General features: G+C 37.7%; 1 protein-coding gene across 1 annotated transcript in view; it reads left to right on the forward strand.

The window, feature by feature from the left end:
• The window catches only part of AGMO (alkylglycerol monooxygenase), a gene marked incomplete at its 3' end in the record, with an annotated part of 197,475 nt that overhangs the window by 60,874 nt on the left and 115,668 nt on the right, over positions 1 to 20,933 (forward strand). The window contains exon 4 of the mRNA XM_081996664.1: positions 16,683 to 16,786. Coding sequence (XP_081852790.1) covers positions 16,683 to 16,786 — 104 coding nt within the window. The remainder of the gene's footprint in view (positions 1 to 16,682; positions 16,787 to 20,933) is intronic.

The raw sequence follows: 20,933 nt of genomic DNA on the forward strand, positions 1-20,933 counted from the left end.
ATTTTATGTGATTTTGTACTGATGATCTGGGCTGAAGAGACATCAAATCCGTCTTGACATGCAAAGTGATAGAGTGAATAGCTGGGGGGCAGAGGAGTGTTCTTGTTCTAGTCAGTAGAGAATGGCCATGAAGATAAGGTGGTATTTTCTGACCATGCTCTGACTGCCATAAGCATCACATGGGGTCATAGCAACTAGCCTAATTCTAAACCAGAGTTTCCCATGAGGATGTGGTTGAGGTAGGGTAAAGCCACATCTGAGAAAATCAGCTCCAATATATGAGTTGGAGCTGGTGAGTGCTTTCACAGGCCCTGGAGCTGTAGCTTGGCCATTCCAAAGATCTGGTTGGCATCCAAAGATCAAAACATTAGGCATCACACTGAAAAAATTAACTTGTATAGATTAAGGATAAATGATTAGGGGGGGAGCCAGAAATTTCAGGGCAGAGCAGCTATATTTCTCAATAATAATCTCATTGATCTTTTCTAGTAAGACTGGACATTAGTCAGTAGGTTAATTTTTCTTGTCAAGACTTCCTCCAACATTTTGACATGTAAGAAAGAGTTATGAGGAAAAATATTTTTTTTAGTACTGTGCCATCAGCAAAATTTTTCTATCCAGAAATAAAAAAATAATTTAGTACATTTCTGAAAGTGAGTAGGAACAATCTTCTGGATCGTTATGGTTGACGTCGTCTTGATTTATCTGAGAATTTAATGCAAATGTTTGTTGTTTGTTGTTCACTCTTTAAGCTGCAAGAAAACCAGCCCATCTGTAGATTTCATGCTGCATGAGGTCATAAACAGCATACTCCTTGGGTCATGAGGTTGGCAATTTATATGTAAGCTCCTAACATCCATAGGACACCAAAGGTGTGAAATTCTTCTGGAGTTTAAGCTCAAGAAAGTTTATTTATGGTCTCTAGAGAGTCCCATTTTTTCATAGGCTTTATTATCTCCTGTTGGTCTAGTCTAGCACTGCAGCTCGAGGAGACTGACACAGCCTGCTGTATGTACATACTGCTGAGGCCTCAGCACCTTGCAGGATTAAGCCCCATCTGAAAAGCTGCTTGTGAGTGGGACTTTTTCCTGAGCTCAATTTATATGCCATTTTTGTCTACCCTAGTTTGATAGAACAGCTTGTGATAAGAATACCTAAACTATCTCAAAACTGTTTAAGTAATATAAGGCAAAATGTAGAAATACTCAATATAATAATGAAATCAGATCACCTTCCTGAGTTTTTAATTTTTTTTTAAATAATAAACATTATAGAAAGAATCATTTCTTTTTGTCCTTAAGCTGGATTAAAATGAAAGCTTCTAAGCAATTTTGATTAAAAGAGACTGTCCAAAAATCTTTAAACAGTTAACAGATGCCAATGCTCGCAGCAAATCCACTCACATATTTTCTTTAAACAGATCTTTGTCCCTGGTTAGGCTCATGAAACTGTGAGGTCTGAGGCTGATTTGATCTGATCACTTGATTTCTCTACTGGAAGAGAAGAGAGTTGAATTAAATGTGAACAGAAAGTTGTGGCCATGCTATTTATTTAGTGCTTTTGAGTAGTCTCTGGGAAATGTGCTTGCTATGTACTTCCCATTTTGTGCGTGTTCATCTGTTGATCTAAGAGTCAAGTAAAATATTGATACACTTGAAAATATGCTAGAAGAGTCATAGAAAAGACTGTGGTGGCTGGCATAGAGTATATTAGTTTTGCCCTTGATTCTTTTCACTTCTTAAACATCCTTCTGATATTCAGACTGATTATGTATGAGCATTCTGCTCTTCTCTGCTGCATTAAAACAAGGAGAGTAGGTACCCCAGAATAAATATCTTCATTAAAATACGTGAAGGAAGAATCAAATCTGCATAAATGAACATCTGTATATACAATACACTAACATAATATTTAGTCAGATGATCACACAGGGATTATAGCTGTGGCCTTCAAGAGAAACTTCCCAAAACTACCTCTCAGCATATTTTACTGCATAATAAACTCTTTAAGCTTAATTTCTTGCATTAATGCTTATTTTATTGTGCTGAAGTAGTAAGGCTGGCATTAACTGATGTAATACATGGATAAATAGTAAGTTCTTTCAGTTATTCAGTTACATGAAGGCTATTGAGACTGTACATGGTACAAAATCAAAGCAGCATTTTTAAATCTCTGTAATTCTGACTGAAAAAAACACTTGAACACACAAATAATCACATCTCCATATGTAGCAGGTTCCAAACTAATGAGATCCTTGAGATACAGCTTCTCACCTGACTTTCCTTGAAATGCAAGAATGCTGGAATCTAATGAAGGCTTCCAATCTCTAAAGCTCTGCCTTACCACAACAGTTGATACATGTATAAACTAGAACAAGAAAACTCTCTGAATACAGATACCCAAAAACTTTGAAATGTGTCAGCCTGGAAATAGATGTGAAAATCCATGCACTGCCTGCCCACTGTGTCATTCCAGAGAGGGGTGCAACTCCAAGAAGTTCATAGTGACATCCCAATTTCAATAATCCCCATGCGAGGGTTTTTTCTGTGCTGCTTGGAAAGTCTCCTTCTTTGCATCATCTCTGGCTATGCTCAGTCTACCTGTCGTTCCATTGCTGGGCCAGCCCACTATGTTTAAGGAAAATGTACTGTGTACTGTCACTATAAATGGTAAAAAACCCAGCCAAAAACCTATACCACGTGTCAATGAAAATGCTTGCATGTCTACAGAATCAGGATCAAGAAAATGTGTGAAGTATGTTGTTAAAGCTATTCCTGAAATACGATCTATACTGGGTGCTGTAGTATATTTTTAGTTTCAAACTCTTCCTCCAGCATTCCTCTGGAATAATTATGAGGAAATGAAGCAGCAATCTGTAACTATGAATATTAGTAGCTGAAGGAAGTACCATGTTCTATGCCTGCTTTAATAAACATATGTGAAGAATAGGTATAGAAGGTTAATATATTTTTGTAGTTTCCTCTAAGGCTCCTGATAGATGTGAACTGGAATTTAGCAGTCCTGTACGTGGCCTCATGCTCCTGTACCTGGAATGCTTGAAGAGCTGAATCAAAACTCAGACTTTAATCAACCAAGATGACATCTAAAACGTAAATAGACATAAATGCAGAATAATTTCTAAACTTTTATACGGTGTATGATGGGCACAGTTTACTCTGTCTTAAATATTCTAATGTATGATGTCAAATTAGAGTGGAGAGAGCTAATTTAGAAAGTAGAGCTAGGTGTTGAGTGGATTGCTCTTACATCCAGTCGTAATACTGTAAATCTTGTCACTCCTGTACTGTTTGTTTTCACTGGATTATTAGATCTTTACAGCATCAGAGTATACCCCACAAATGAGTTTGCTTTGCTAACAGTAATTTTTAGACCTGCTGTCATGCAAAAGCATGACATTCACATTAGTTTGAATTTTAAAATAAGCTTTATCTTATATGTGAAAATTGCTTGTATGGTTTTGAAATAAATTAATGCAAATTGGAAGCGTAGAGATGTTAGGGTTTTTTCTTGCACCTGTGAAATACCTTCCTGAATTTAAATTTATAGCCTCTGAACTGTGACCCATGTTAGAAGAAGGAGAGATTTAGACATGGTTGGTGCAGTTGTAGATTAATGTGTCATGCAATCTATGTGACTACAGGTTAGTCATGCCCATTAGTTTTCCTTCAAAATTTAATTTTTTAATACAGGAAATATGGTTTAACTTTAGATTTTGTTTGTATCTAGTGGCACTTAATCCTCTAGATTAAGTTTTTTGTTTGTTTTTTTTTCTTTCCCTTTTTATATGGTTTGCTACATAATTTGTGTTGTAAAAGGCAAAACTTCTTCTATTACACCTACCAGTTTCTCCTCTGGGTAGGCAGCATTGTAAATTATTAAATACAACTACAGACAGTGTCATGATAACTTTTAATGTGATGGTGAAGTGAGAGCATTGATCTTATGTAATTTGAGTCAGAAAAATCTGAACAGGTAAACTATTTGTAACTTCTTACAGCTGAATAGGAACATAAGTAATATTAGTAACAGAAAAAAGACCATCTGGTCCAGCTTGCCGGAGTTTGTTTGATTGGTTGATTATAATCTCAACCACCTGCTTTTCCACTGAGCTCTACTTCACCAGTCCTATCCTATTCCAGAAACAAATGTATCTGTCTCTTCTACACCTTTATAAATCTTTCCTTATAACTTTGATTATTTAGACCTTATGTGGTCTTATGGCACAGGAGATCCTAAAGTCTCAGAAGAGACTGAAGCTGGGAGGTTCTGGATGCTCAGCAAATGCACAGAGAGAAATGCTCCTGAAGTTAAGGGTTTGTAATCTAGTTTCAGAGAAAATATGTGGATGGTTAGAAGAGTGGTGTGATAGAATTAGGTGAACATCTATGTAGTGATGTGATTGCCTTGACCAATTACAAAATGCAGATATTTATTTTGCTTTTAGATTTAGCAACAGACACATGTACTATTTATAATCTGTATTGACATCCTGCTAAGACACTTATTCTTCAGTTTTTATCAAGGCAGTACTATATTTCTTGTCATTTGGGGGGGGGGAATAAGGAGAGTATTTATTATTCTTAAACTACAGTTCTTTTTCCTAGTAGCAGAGGGAAGTAAACAACAGCCCTGTGAAGTAACATTTTCATTTTATAAACTAAGGATCAGAGAAATTTACTGTTCTGCCAATGTCTCAATTCCCATTTACTTTATCAGACATGGTGCTTCTCTGTGGCAGTGGTTAAATAATTGGGAATGTTATTTAAATGGGATTAAAATTCCTTAAACAATCACTTAATGGTTTGATCTGGTTCTGCAAATTAATGTCAACCTTCATGTCCTTCAAGCTCTTTATAAACATATGTGAATTTACAGTCCTGATGTGTTTCTGTAACTAAATCAGGTTCACTTGTGTTCATACAATTTTTTCTCTCTTCCCCCCCATCCCCTTTTTTTTTTCTTTTCTCCTTCTTCCCCCTCCCTGGAAGGGAAGTACAGAAAGTTCCTGTGCTATAGCCTCTGTCCTAGATTTTTGTGATACTGGCACCAGGTGCTGTAAATTATACTACTTTGTTTATCTGGATTTCAACTCCCTAGTGTAAGCTCCTAGCAATTCCTCTTGGGTTTTAGCAAAGGATATTCTTAGCCTGGACTGGCACAGTCGTGCCGTGCCTCCCTCTGGCCATTGCTCAGCTGCCTCCGAGTGTCTTTTGGCTGAGCAGCTGAAAAAAAAAACCAAAACTACTTCATCCATTGCTGGGGCCTTCTACCAAAGAATGTGAGTTAGCACTGGGATGAATCCGGGGTAGTCATTTAACTTACAAGCTTTGAGAGCTCCCATGCTGGGTATAGAGATAATGGGTACTGGCACACATATAAAATTTCCTATGAAATTATACATAAATGCTTACTGTTTGAGATATCGTAACACACTGTAAAACTTTGTACTTGCAAGTATGTTTTCCATAAAACAATCAACACTTTGCAGATAAAGAGGAAGATTCTCTGTTTCCCTCTCCTCCCCTGCTAACTGTGGGAGGAGATTGGCTGTGGAGTAACAGGATTTTTTTGTTAGACTAGAGTTACGTTTGGCACAATCTGCCTTAAGAGACCAATAGCATGCTCTCATTTTGGGTCAGTTCTTTTGTCTAGTAATGGATTTTAAAACAGAGATCTCAAAGCAGCAAAAAAACAATTTTTATGTTGAAAATAAAATACCCCACCCTTGCCAGATAATAATGACACTTTATAAAATAGAGGAACCTATTTTACTTAGTCAGATCTGTTTTCTATATACAATTTTAGTGGTTGAGGTAAGTCTGCGGTCTAGTATCTTACATGTCATAATTTTAATGCATATTTTTGTGCGTTTGGAAAGTACAACAGATGCATCCTGCATTGAGCTTTCGATCTTAGCTTAGTTATTTTATAGCTTAGAGCAAACAGATAAAGGATAAAAATTAGTTCATTTAATGTGGGATATATTAAAATGTCATAATTAATCAGTTAAAAATCATTCTTTTCCATACTTGGTGTTTTCTATCTCTGAAATCCTTTCCTTTCTGTTAGCTCTGCTACTAATTATCCGGCCACTAGCTGTAGGCCTTTAAAGTCAGAAAACGCAACATCAGTCAGGAGACACGTGGCTGCAAAAACCAGTGAGCGTGTAGGAGGAGAGCCTTTACAGGTCAAGTGCTATGGCTGTTCTTCGACAAAGCAGTCTGAATTAGCATCACAGGAGCCTGCTGGTATTCCTGCTTCCCCGCACCTCCGGCCGCCTCTGTCAGCTGCTGCTCTTTCCAACCCTCGTTTTATGCTCCCAGCCTGTAAAAAGTTTCAATGTTTGCCGGCAATGCTAGAGGAGCTTTGGCCCCACAAACATCACTACCAAAACTTATGGCAAACGTTGGAATGAACTCTGTTCCTGAAACTCTACTCTGTGTGGCTTCACCAGTCCTCAGCTTGTAATCATTTATTAATATTTTGGGGAAAGACGAAATGGAATATAAAGTAACTCCTCTGACTGATAGTCGAAGTTCGAGAGAGAGCACCAGTAACAATGGACACTCCACTAGAAGGATTTCTTAAAGGCTTTTTGATGCCTTTTTACTAAATGTGTTTGATCGTACTGCCAGTACCTGTATCCCCTTTGATGGCTCCAATGTAAAGGCATAATTACGATTTAATTCAGGCACATGTCTTTGTTCCCTGCTGAAGGGACAGGGCAGGGAGTGGCTGGAGAGAAAACCTTGAACACAGCATTCTAGTGTTAGAGGCGTCCTTTAGATAGTCCTCTAGCTGGCACGCTTAGGGGTGGGCTCTACCAGACGCCGGGGTAGGGAGGCAAGATTTCTTTTTTGCCTTCAAATTGAGGCTGCGTGCTTTGACGGTTGCCAGCATTCTGGTCTCTTTATCTAATCTATCTGTCCATGTGGCTTCTATGTCCTTTTTGTTAGAATGATAAATGGAAAAGGCTGTGAATGTTTCAGAATGCTTAATAGTGTCCAGAGCCAATCTGTTGGATGACAGATGTGGTGATAAGTAATTACTTGATGGACACGGAGGATCTACGGTTAGCCATGTGCTTTTAGGAATGGGAGTATAATATAAGTTCTGACAACACCGGTCCAAATGTCATCTGTGGAAGTGCAGGTATCTTTCTGTATGCATCACATACGCTGTAAATAAGCAGTATGACTAACACATACAATGGATCTATAACACAGTGTCTGTTACTATATTGGTTCTTTTTATTTCTTAGATAAATAATTGACGCTTGTTAAGCAAATATATAAATAAATATGGGTGGCCAATCTCACTAAATACCTGAACTTGATTTCAAAGAATTAACTGCCCTTTGTTTCGAATTGTTTCGAATTTTTCAAAATCTGTTAAATTTAATGGATATTTTTCAACTGAATTCAGTAAGTTTTGGATCAGGTCCATAGAGAGTACAAAACTCGTGCATTGCTTAAAGTGTCTGGTTGGCTTTTTCTATGGTTTGCAAATCTACAAAGGAGTGGGATGAAAGTTGGATGTAAATGTTCTTTTTCTAGAATATTTTAAGTTTATTTAAGGGGGTTGGTGTGTCTTGATGTCCCCCAGGCTTTCCTGATGTCTTTGTACATTTCAACAGATTCCTTTGCAAATCTAGTCTGCTTTTCCACACATCCCTCATTCAGGAACTTGGCGTAATAAATCAACTAAAACAATCTGCAAGAGAAAACTATGTAGAGCTAATTCCTCTTTTACACCAGAATAAGTCCATTGATTTATCAGTGTTAATGCTTGCTGTATCTGGCTTAGAAAAATGAAGAACCAAATAAATGAATGCAGGAATTCAACCTACAAAGTAAGTTACATGAGGGGCCATGGATATTTCCTTTGAAAAGTATGTTTATGCCTTTGAGTTGGAGGACTTTAATTCATTCCAGTTCATCTTTTTTTTTTTTTTGTATACGTGTGTGTTTCCCTAGCATTCTTTGAATATATTGTTCTGAGGGGCAAAATGTAAGGTTAATGTAGCTGAGTTAGTATCAGTTATTGTTTTCTTCCTAATATCCTGCAGATTTATGTTGATTTAACGTATGCACGTTCATAGGTTTGAACATTGTGGGAAAAGGTTTCACTGGCATCCATTCTTGCCATTAAAGTGCTTCCCATCTGAATATTGCCTGCCAAAGTATGTGGTATCCTGCAGAGCAAGAGGATGAGGACATAGATTGCAATGAAGCTGAACAGTTTGCACTTCCTAACGGTGACACCAGACATCAATCTTCTGTAGAGACAGCCCAGCATACAGGAGAATAAGAACTCTCACCCCCACTTCCTCACCAAAAAAACAAAAGGAGAATTATCTTCTCTTTTTTTTTTTCCATTTCATTCCAGCAGTTTCCTTCTAAGATCCTCCAAGATGAATATGTTCTCAAATTGCATAAGCTGACATTTCAGTGGCTGAGATGCTTTGGGGAAAGGGAAAAAAAAAAGAATTGAACTAAAAAAAAAAAAAAAAAAAAAAGAAGGTTCTCTGAAGTAACTTTTTTAAAAAAAAATATTTAATTTAGTCTCAGTTCTCTTTATCATCAAGCTAAGGAGTGGAGTGCTAATTTGGTCACAGCTAATGTGTTTCACACATTTATACCACAGTTTGACATCAGTATTCAGTAACACCAAGTTATACTATACAGGTTGGCAAACGCTCAGAACTGAAGATTGCCAGCGCTGTAATCGGCCATATTTGGAGAAGCTTGAGTCAAGTCTGCAGCTTGTATAAAGTGGCACAGATCTACAGAAGTCACTTGGTACCAGCTGCTGAGGATCTTCTTTACACAGAAGTTTGTTGCAGGTTTTTATTATTTTAATATATAAAACTAATTTCACCAACAGGATGATTTATAGTTGTGCAATTAATGAGTCATATGATCCTCTTTGTGGTAAAAAAGGTGCAGAAAGATCTAAGTGCTGCAAAAAATTGCTACATCCATGAGCTGCAGAAGTTAACACACACTGTGTTACTCAGTCAAGAAGCTGTGAGGGTGTAAGGTGGATAAACCTAGCTATAACCAGTAGGAACCCTCACCGAAGAAAGGACAGTTGAAAAACTCGAGCCCAATATTGGTGGGAAACGTTTGACTGGGCTTGAGACTGGGTTCACAAACAGGATTTTATCCTATGATTTAGTTATCCTTGAAGCTGCCATGGCTCCAATTTTTTTTTTTTTTTGGTACAAATCAGAGCTGTATTCAGACTCTAACACTTAAAGAACCTGTTATAAAAGCCAGAACAACTGGAAAACAGGGTACCCGTATCAAGCCTTATACACCCACAAAAGAGACAAGTGGCAGTGTAACAGCTGCTGCTGTCATGGTTCCTCACGATCCAGAGACTCAGATCTTTGGTGCAGAGATCATCCAGAGCTCAAGCAAACAGAACTTTAACCAGCTGCAGAGCTGTGCCAAGCAACTAGAGAACTTGAACAACTGGCTTCAGGAAGGTGTGAGAGACAGGTTGATGGGGAAAGTTGGTATAGCAGAATTTGTGTAAGACCTGCTGTGTACTGAAAGACTTGCCAAGTATTCCACTATTTTCAGAGTTTACATACATACATGTTACTAAAACTTCATTCTTTCTGTGCGTTTCTGCATCTTTTGAATTTTTCCTATTTGGCTTTGTGGAAGTGTCCAAATCCAACATTTGCATGCTAAAATTGCTTTGCATCATTTATCTTCTCAATATCTTTCCCCACAAAGGAATGCACATTCATTTTCTATTAAAACTATGAGTGAAGTCAGAGATTGAGTCACTGTGGATTAATTTCTGAATCCTTACCTAATAACCTCTACTCCTTTGTGGTTTTCCATGGCATGTGTGGAAAGAGATTGTTCAACTCACAGCAACTGTATGAAAAGCTCACAGGCTGCGAGTTAGGACTGTGCTAATGTAATTAACTGGGACTCTTACTCTTGTTTACATTGATATAACTATGTTGCATGAAGTTTGATCCCTGCAGCTTGGCTTCTGAGGGAACTGCTCCTACTAGAAGACACTGAGTCTTCAGGAACACTGTCATTTTTTTCTAGCCTTTCTGTTGATGTCCTGTGCTTATGAAGATGCCGGGAAATAACATAGGGCACGTATAGGTTGAGAGGACCATTATTTTTGACCTGTCCAAGCTCTGCTTTCCTAGTCATGTGATATCTTAAATATTTTACAGATTCAGAAGTGTATTCAGAGTCCCCTGGATTCTTGCTAAGAGGGAATATGGTCTGGCCCATTGTTTGTTCTGGGTAGCATATGTAATATTTTGGCTTGTCTTGATTCTTCCCACGTTTCCCTAGACCATTCTGCATCTTAAGTTTTGCAGATCTTATTGTGGATTTTTTGTGTGGGAGCAGTTTTGTGTTTTCAACTGGTATGGCAGCAGATCAAGTGGGAGGTTTTGGCTTGTGCAGATTCTGGAGGCAGGTTTTGTAGAAGGTTGCTCCAATTTTTGGCTTGTAAGCCATGGGAGCATATACCATGTATTACTTGATTATAAGTTAGCCCACTCACTAAATAGTTTGCTGACCACATACAGTAACTTAAGAAGAGGTATGAAAAACAGAGATGATACTGAACAAAGCCCGTCTTACATCACGGAAGGATCAGATGCTGTTTGCCTAGTGAAATTTCCTAATTAAGCTGCTGGACTGCAATTGTGTAGGTTACAGAGTGTCTCATGGGAGCATTATTTTCTGTTTGAGACTGGCTGTGTGTCGTGCTGTGTGATTGCTCATCCCAAAATGATCTGGGTACTGCAGTGTATTTCATTGCAAAATGACCAAAGAGGACTAGGTGGTGCTGAGGCTGAAGAGGTGCTTCTGAGTTGTTCCACTTCTCCTGACAAACAAACTCTGGGAACAAAGGCTAGCAGATTCTGCTTTTCCTATTATTCTAAACAGCAGTGGAACTCCTACTTTCTAAATGCTGAGAACTGGTCTGTGTCAGGTACACGCACAGATAGGTGCTTCTCAATAAAAATGTGCAGAAAAAGAAAGTTAAGACAATTGTTTGAAGCTATATAGTGAATCAAGTCTAATTCACCACTTGAACTCAGATCGCCTTACAGCCAGTCTTTTGATTTACGTAGGTGATCATCCTGAGAATACAAACTGCTAATACTCACTGTAGCCAAGGCCGCAATGTAAGAAAAATGTGTCTTATTAAAAAAAAAAAGTGTACATTTCCCTGTATACACGCTTCTTTGTGTGTGGTATATATAGTCTTCCAGATAAATTCCTTGGATCAAATCCTATTCTCATTAAACCCATACAGCACTACTCTTACACTAACGTAACTGAGGAAAGAATTTGTTCCTATAAGGATTACATTTCTAATAAGAAGGAAGCAGAGGCCTTTGGCAAATAACCGATCTTCCAAGTCTTGTTGAACAACACTAAAACAAAAAACATAAATGAAATTTGGATCAGAAGAGTAACAAAGGGCAGACTACACCACAACAGCCTAAACAGGAGAGTCAGAGTGGTGCTCTGTCTCAGTGGTGGTTCATCCAATGCAAGTGTAGAATCCAGCAGGGAATGAGACTTTTTCAAAAAGTCCTGCATGAGAAGAGATTTTTTCAAACATTTCAGAAGCATCAACAGAACAGATCAGTGAAAACAAGACAGGAAGGTAGTAAGTAATCAAACATTGTTTCGTGAGTAAGAAAAGCTAATAGTTTAGTGGAGAAATTGTTTGAATACTATGTATTATTCTCTGGTTTATCTTTGTAGGGAGGGTTGAAATACATAGAAAAGAAGTGACTGGAAGATTTACCTGCCAGGCTATTTTTGTTTCCTCAGTTGTCCTGGGGTTTCTAATTCTGATTGGAGAGAATCGGACCCATGAGATGATCCCTTTTTTATTGCTTGTAGGCAAATGCAGCACAGACTAACTGCTTCTGAAGCACTGCAGGTTACAGCTGCTCTAGGAAGTGGTGGTTTCCATGCTGGGGTCAGCAGGGACCATGCCATGGGCAACGGGTTTCTTGCCACATGCTTGGCTTTGCAGAGCTCATCGTAATCCATGGTAATCTGTAGCAGAGTAAATGTAATTTTGCTGTCTTATAAATTTCTGGATAGGTAAATTGTAGTTCAGTTCCTCACTGAATACTGAAGGTATCTAATCCTGTAAGAGGTGGCAAGCATAGTGGAACTGAAGGTTTTGTTTAAATTTAATTAGATGTTGAGGGGAAACCTTCAGCTGTTCTTGTAGCTACAGTCAACGTTGAGTGAAAGAGAATAGAAGCTTTACATGACTCATCATATGGATGTATTTCTAAATCATCTGTATTTTTTTCCACTTTATCTTAGATCCAGGTCTTATAAAGCTGTGTGCAAAGAAATTACCCCCTTTTCATTAAAAAATCTATCTAATCTTTTTTATTCACTAAAGATTCATCAAATCTTTACCATTTCACTGATTTTGAGGATTGTGTAAAATGGCTGTTTTCATTGACATCAATCCTTAAGATGACTACAGGGTTTTTTTGCATACATATTTTCTCCTGTTAATCAAAGTGTGTTGGGCTGTGGAAATCACTGAAAGCTACAGAAATGAACCACACAGTCTACTTTTGAACTCTCCACATTATGTATTCTTAGAGATGTGCATGATGACCAGTTTCAACTGCCACAAAAAAAATACTTCAGGAATAGTGAAATATGGCCCAGGCACTGGATATCTCTTTGAGTCTCATAGAAAGGGATTTGATTAGTGCCAAAAAATGAATTTGAAATAATAAAAAAAAAAAGGTTAAGTAAAATCATTGGTTGCCATATGAATATAGTTGTGATTGTGTGTGAAACATTACTTTTTATGTATTAATTAGGAGGAGGAGGAGGGAGGGAAAAAGTGGGAAAGAAGGATAACGTTATTAATCTCTCCTCCTTTTGGAAAAAAACAGAAAAGAAGATAAAGTAAGACTGCTGCAAAAAGCCTCACTTCAGATTCTTGATAACTGGTATTTTACTGGTGCTGCAAGGCTGCTGTCAAGTCCCCCAAAGCCTTCTCTTCTCCAGGCCATTTCCCTCAGCATCCCATTTTCTTTCTTCTATCAGTAGAACTCATATCTTGAACTAATTCTAAAAAAGGCAAAACTTAATTTTCCTTTAGAATTAATATTAGGATACAAATATGTCAACCACATGGAGCCCACTGATTTTAGCAACTGCAAGTCTGACTCTGCGATACCTTCATGGAGACTTAAAGAGCTGGAGTGAAAACTGAGGGCCAGATGATAACCCATCCATCATCCAGCAATTCCTGTGTAGCACCAGTTTTATTTCCTTCCTCACCTATCTACATGGCATCATTCATTCTCTTTTGGGGATTACATGCTGATTCTTTTACAGTTTATACTGGGTGGTGGAAGAAAATACTCATTGACTCTGTACAATGGTAATAATAACATATAAAACAATAATTAACTCCAGTAGCAAGATGGAGTTCTGTTCTCCCCCAGATGCAAATAGCTCATTAGGCCTCCACCCATTAACAGGAAGTTGGGGAAAGCCACACCAGAAAAGGAGGTCCTTGCTGTGCTAGGTTATAATTTGTATAATTTTCCTCATGACTACATGAAAAGGAAATTCCACCTTTATCTTATGTTAGAGAGAGCTCTTCATAATTCCAGAAGGTTTCCAAGACCCAGCTGGGTGTAGTACTCAGGAACTTAAAGGCGGTCCCACTGTGAGCAGGAGGCTGGACTAGAGAGACCTCCTGTGGTTCTCTCCAGCCTGAATTTTCTGATGAGTATATGAAGTTCACGCTCCTAAATAAAAAATAGATGTTTTGTGCATATGTGTATTATGTATTTTTTTAATTATATTTACCAACACATTTGACTTGGGAAACATAAAAAATTCCATTAGAGCATTGTCTGGGTTGCTTCTCCATCAACGTCTTTTTTTCTGTGGCTTCACAGGAGAATTTGACTGGAGAGCTACAAAATGCAGCAATACTTCCTGTTCTCTACATAGATTTTTTTAAAAAATATGGAATCAGCCATATGTTGGTCTTTCTCTCTTTTTTGGTCATTATGTAATAATACATATGAGAAAATGCACATGAGAGAGTCTTTTATAATTTCATTCTTATTCAAATAACTTTTCTTATTTTGCTTCAAGTTATCATCATTATGACTGAAAAAGTGAAATCACGATTCTTCTATAGACACATACATTTTGGCCTCTGGCGGATAGTTGGTGAACACTCAGCTGTATTCCTTGAAGAGTGCTTGATCTGTTTCTTACATTTGTGAGATGACACTTTTTGGCATTATAATTGTAATATTTTTAATGTACTAATGGTTTCAGACTGAATTTTGGGGTGACCTATTTCACACATATTCATGATGTTCTTTTGCTTCGACTAAAAAGTTATAGATGATCAATTTCTTCAGATAAATTTTTAAGACAAAAATTATTTCTGATCATCAACTCTGCCTATTTTGCCAAGGAATTTAACATAGTCTGTGCCACTGATGTCAACGAGAACAGGATTAAGGACCAAGATTTAATTTACTTAGCTGTAACAGAAGAAGTCAGAAATAACTTTAGCAGTTAAATTACTTGTGGCAGAATTGTTTGTTTATGTCCCTAATATTCCTGAGGTATATTTTTGAATGATAGATCATTTAAGCTGACTTGCACATCTAAAAGATTACCATTTTACCAATATTCAGTTAACTTATTCCATTCTCTTGTTAGTGTAAAGAGGCAGTTTAACTGAAAAATGAATGCTTAATAAAATGCCTTTTTAGTAATTCATTCTGAAAACCATTTGACCTTAACTACAATGAATGTAGACTGTAAAAATCATCATAGATTCCCTTCCTTGAACTTTTCATAATGCTGAAAAATGACCGAGGGAAAGAAGCAAGATCCAGTTACTGTACCCTGTTTGTACAGCTGTACTTCATTGAGTGGAGGCTTGTGTTACACACAGTTTGTGATAGGAAGTAAATGCTTTTAAAACAACTAAGGAGACAGGTCTTTAACCTCCACCTTTTCAGATGCTTTGTTCACTCATTTAGCTTCTGTCAAGGTCTTGGGAAACATTTCAAATACAAATTATTATTGAGTACTGAAGCTCACCTGAATAATTCATCTCCTAGTGAGCTCATTAGGCAGAGATGCATTAAGATGTTTTGGGGTTTTCTTTGAGAGTGCGATCGCTAATTCTTGATATAGTGAACACTTGTTCCTTCAGGAACAAATGCCTTTAAAGAAGGAAGAATTCTCACATAGAGAGTGTTAAGTGTTTTATAATAGTTGAAGTTACAATTTTAATTCAGCAATTGTAAGGATTTTCAAGGACTTAAGAGGACATTAAAAAATGATGTTGTCATATAAATTACCAAACTGACAAAATTAATTGGGTTTAAAATTTTCAGTTTCTAGCATACAAGACTGTTACCTCCTGTTACGAGACTGTCTAGTCGTCCTGAAATGGTAAAGACACCCTGAGATTCATTAAGGGGATTTTTTTCACATTACTTTACATTGCAAGTATATATTAATCACCAGACCTAAACTATTTGATGTAAGCTTGGCACCAGATAATGTCAGGACTTTAAATACACATTATAAGATCATTCTGTGAATGCGATTTTAGAATCTGCCAAAGGCACTTCTCTAATTGCTCTGGTGAAACCAGTCGGTGGCAATGGGAGCATGCAGCTGGCAGTCAGCCAGTAAACTTTTAATTTCTGTAAATTAAAATCCTGTAAATTTGTGTAGACTTCATCCCTTGAAATACATGTGTCCTTAAATTTAGGTTTATGCAAAATAGGCTTTATTTGGGCTGCATTAACCACCCACTTTATCATTTTTCACTGCAGAGGGGTCAAGGAGATCATAATTGAAATACAATCTGGATTTTGAAGTATTCTTCTTCACTGTAGTGCATTATAGGTGTCACGCCTTCAGAGCACATGGCTGACACTGGTTTTGCCCTTATTCCAGCAACTTTTTTTGAACTGGAACACAATAGAGCGACTGCTTTCCTTTGGCTGGGTCTAGAGTTCCCAGCAAGTGGCCATTTGTTTTCCCATTTGTCACCAGTGGGCAGGCAGTGGCTGTGTTTTGTGGTCTGCGGTACAAGTGGGCTTGAAGATTTACCCGTTCCAGAAAACTGCATGCAGAACAGTAGACACTGGTTTCGTCGTTTAAATTCGAAGCACAAGATTTTTGGAACACTTTGTGTCCCCTTCTAATCCTGAAGTATAACTTCAGTAAACAAATGCAGGCATAAAGCATCCTCAGTCCTGTCCCTCTGAACCCCGTAACAGGGCTCCTACTGACTCATGTTATCAGGACTCAGCTCAGGCTTTCTAGCTGTTTAACTCTCCTTCTGCTCTTCCAGCACTGATTTTAGTTCCTGCCGTGGCTTTGCCTTCCTCAGCATGAAAGTTACCCTGACCTGTGTCCACTTACAGACATTTAATGTAGCCTACCCAAACTCAGTTTTGGGCATTAGGTTTTATTACCTGCTATACTATGGTAAAATAGCAAAGTGTAAGTTGGGGGATTAGTTGCTTTTAGCTTAAGAAAAAAGGCCTTGGAAACAAATGTCGCTTTGTTCTCTGGTGCATACCTCATTAGAAATTATGTGTTTTGCAGAGGTTAATATACTGTGGGCAGCGCACCAAATACATCACAGTTCTGAAGATTACAACTTATTCACAGCCTTGAGACAATCTGTACTGCAGAAATACACCTCCTGGGTAAGTTGCACAAGATTTGACAGAGAGAATAATATCAACAAGATTTAGTAAAACTGAAAACATAGTGTTTATTTCCCTTTGAAGAAAAACTTATAAATTATGTAAGATGTTCGACACTGAAAGCACAGAAGTTGAAACTGAAGAATCTGAGAATCGTAAGCTTTAAAAATACATTCATTAATGTTTTTACAGCAAACTTGAAAAAAGATACAGTAGTTAAGAAGGCTAATTATAGCCCTGTATTTATTTTTTCATAACTTTGAGTAAAATGAAACAATTTTTTCATTTGATTATTCATGCGTAAGTACAGGAAAAGATCAGAGTATAACATAACTACTCTCAAATATGTCTATATAACTGAAAGGAGCAGGGAGAGATATCATTACTAAAGATTGCTTTGGACATGCAACTGTATTTATTTTTCTCTGCTCATTCATGTCATGTGTCAGTACTCCAGTAAGTAAGGGCAGTATGCCAAGACTTTTACCTAGTGTTATTTCAGATATAATTTGCTTTAAATGGTGAGCTGTGTACGTATCCAATATAAACTGAGTACTTATTTACAGATTTAGAAATGTATATTTCCAAATACATTCATAAACGTAACATACTATTCAGTGTTTAGTTTTTGTCCCAGAATAACTGCTGATTTCCTCCATTGCGCTCTCATGTTCTTTTTTACTCTATTTTTAACTTAGGTTGTAGTTTGTTCATTTGTTTTTAAAAGAATAATAACTTCAAAATTTGAATGTTCAGAATTAAAGTTCAAAAGCAATATTCAATGTATTTTTGTATATATAAAATATAGAAATGTTCTTCTCCAGTGAGGTATAATACTGGTGGTGGAGGAAACCCACAGTCCTCTGGCAATCTTTACAACTAGCCTACGAGCAAATGACTCAAAGCCAAGAGTGTGTGCTCACACAAATGCAAATCCAGTGTAACTCCATTAATTTCAGTAAAGTTAGTCTAGATTTATGCTCATATAACTGAGTGTGGACTTAACCTGTTTTTCATAACTGTTTCAAGACCACGACATTAGATGAGTTAAAGCACTAGGTTTCAAAAAAAATGACTAGTTCTTCCGGAAATTGTGAAGCAGATAATGTTTCTTTGTTTTGTTTCTTAAAGTCTTCTCTGTAAATTCTTGTTAATTTTTTTATTCAGAAAATAGTTATCTGATTTTGATAGAAGTGCCTCAAGTTTACATGGCCATAATGAACAACAGCGGAAGGGATGCATCTCTGTCACAACTCTGCTTCCTATGTAAATACTTGCCATGTTAAAGATTTAACCTTTGCACATTTACCCATTGGGACCATATGTGCAAATGCTTAACAAAAACAATAATTCAAAAAAGACAAAAAGCCTGTGTGTACATATGGGTGTGTGCATAAGCACTTTGCCTGCCTGCGTGGTTTGGAGGATGATACCTCAGAGAGCATAAAAAATTCAGGAAGGCCAAGACGTCTGGCCGCCTTAGATTCTGAAGACCATCTTCAGGACCACACCGGTATCTCTTGATAAATAATATATGTACATTTGAAATTCATTTGCTTTGAGCAAAGGGGAGCAAACCTAGGAATCCATAATACTTTTGTGTGCAGGTATTTTCCACCAAATATTTGGTATAAGCCAAGACATTTGGTTAATGTAAATATTAGTTTCACTCCCCCTAGAAGTTTTGAGAGGTGTGCCAGTTTTCTTTCTCCAAAGCCTTACCGTGCGTTTACACAATTCTTGCTAATCTTAATAACACTGCTGTTTTTTTGTACTGCCAGACTTGTCCAGAACCCCATGGATGCATCTGCCTCGAAGCTGAAACTCAGTGGAGTTTAATCTTTGACAGTGATTTGATGTTGCTGAATGTGTACTGTTGAATGCAGTTTGACATCCAGTGTTGTGGAGGCTGTGAGAAAGTTGTGGTGGATGATGTGGGATTGTGGGACTGTTCTGCTGCCAGCTCTGTATGTGTTTTAACTTAAATGTTATAAGATAAATAAATCAGCATATTAATCTGTGTGGGTCGTGCTTGAGCTGATTGAGGAGATGTGAAATGAAAGAGAAGAGAAAAACATGCTTAAAGTACAATCCGTGGTGTGAGATGTACTCCTGAACTGGGAACCGAACGTGTATCGCCTCATGTCGTTTGCACACACAGTGGAGGGGCCATAGAGAAGTAGACCTACTGTTATGGCTGAGAGATGGTTTTGAAGCCTTTTGTGGGAAAAAGATGTGTGTGTGGGATTTTTAAGAAGAAATCAACAAGTTAATGCTTTATAAATTTTTGCTTCTGATGAAACATTTAGATAAAGTGTAATTGTGAAAGGAGAGAGTTGCATATACACCTTGAGGAGCTATGATTTAATTCTTTGAGTACCAGTTCTCAACTTTCCTCCGGGGTAGGATTTAATTGCAACTATTAGATCCATAATAATTTGATAGCTTTAGACTATATGTTTAGATAAAGGGTTGAATTATGCCTTGTCAGTTTAAAAGCAGTGGAAACATCTATATATAAATCTGGAAATGGAATAAGCAACACTGTTCTTTTCAGCACAGAGTCACAAAGTTCGCTTCTTATCTACTGAGGAGTCTGCCAGGTCTGCTTTCTGTAAGGGATGGGTGGTTTGGTTTTTTTTTATCCTTACCTTTAATTCCTGCAGAATCCTCACAGAAGTATAGCTCGCATGAATGAGCTGCCGGCAGCTGTGCCCCGTGGCACCTCTGTGAGGGGGAACCCAGCGTGGAAACGGAGGGGATCCGCGCAAGAAACTCAGCCCTCCTGCTAAACCTCAAGAGTTTCAAATTTTCCCTTTTCTGTAGTGGAAACGTTTATAAGCTTTTACTCACAAGTGAGAGGGAGAAAGGTAGAGCGTGCCCGTGTCGAAGAGTGCGCAGCGGACGCACACCCTGCAGAAGGGGCAGTGCCCTAAGGGTGATGGCACACAGCTGCAGTACGGCAGCCCCAGAGAGGAATCCCCCAGCGCGCCCTCGCCGAGCGCCTTTCCCATCGGGTTATCAGTTATTGTGGCGCGCTCTCAATCTCTGTTGCTGAATCCACAAATGGGAGAAGATCTGTAAGTGTGATAAATGGATTTTCTGCAGTTTTACCCAGAAATTCCATCTTGGAGCCAGCAAAGTTTTTCCTCTACAAGGATAATGAGAGCTGGTACATTTCCATGAAACGTTTTCATTTGGTGAATTGGCATTTCCAGTGAACAAATATTTAATGATTTTTTTTTTTTCTGACCTTGATCTTGTTGTTTCAATGAAACCACAAATAGGGGAAACCAAATCTTTTGTATGGGAAACGTTTTCATCCCTCCCTATGGGTTCTACTTCCTTAAATGATCTTTGAAATCCTTTCTGTGCAAAACAAAGCTTACATGCAAGGAAACATGAGGCAGGCAGGAAAGCATTCTCCTTTGTCAATCTCAAATTTACCCATAGATTTATATAAAATTTCCCTCATCTCACCACTTAGTGTGGAAATCCTAGTACTCATTGTGAGAAGCAGGTTAGAAAATATATATAAAGATGATCCTTCCTTCCACTCTGAGTCATCTGTAAATACCACTAAATTGCCTCTGATATTTTTAGGTGAAAAGCATATCATTTTTAACCTTGTTTTCAATCCTGCAACCACTTCCATGAATAATCTGAAAACCACCTGGTTTTGTTTTTTTTTTTTTTAAATTAACTTCCTCTCCATTCCTTTTAAAAAATTTCCTGCTTCTATCGTGCCATTAGGCAGGTACAATCAATAATAAGAAAAAATTGCAGTATCTTTACCTAAATGTGGCTGTGTGTCCTACTCCTTCATTGGCTTCTTTGTAAGATAACCTTTGAGAAAAACCATGTCAGCCTTCTGGCTGTTGTGGGACAAATATATCTCAGTATCTCTTTTTGTGCAGCTTTCCCACTTCTAATAATTAAATACTAAAGGAGTCTAGGTTAGAGGAAGGAGTAAAAAGGAACTCAGAAAACAGATTGACTCCATGCCAGTGTTAAGGTCATTTCTTCTAAAGTATGGGAGGCTTGCTCTACGTTTCTGCTTCAGAGAATGGAGAATGAGCGAGTTTGAAAGTCACTCTTCCATTTAGTAGAAGAGTGCCTTCTGCACAAGGCACTCTGATCTGCATTT

This window comes from Phaethon aethereus (assembly GCF_964289735.1).
Source record: "Phaethon aethereus genome assembly, chromosome: 2".
Classification (NCBI taxonomy): Eukaryota; Metazoa; Chordata; class Aves; order Phaethontiformes; family Phaethontidae; genus Phaethon; species Phaethon aethereus.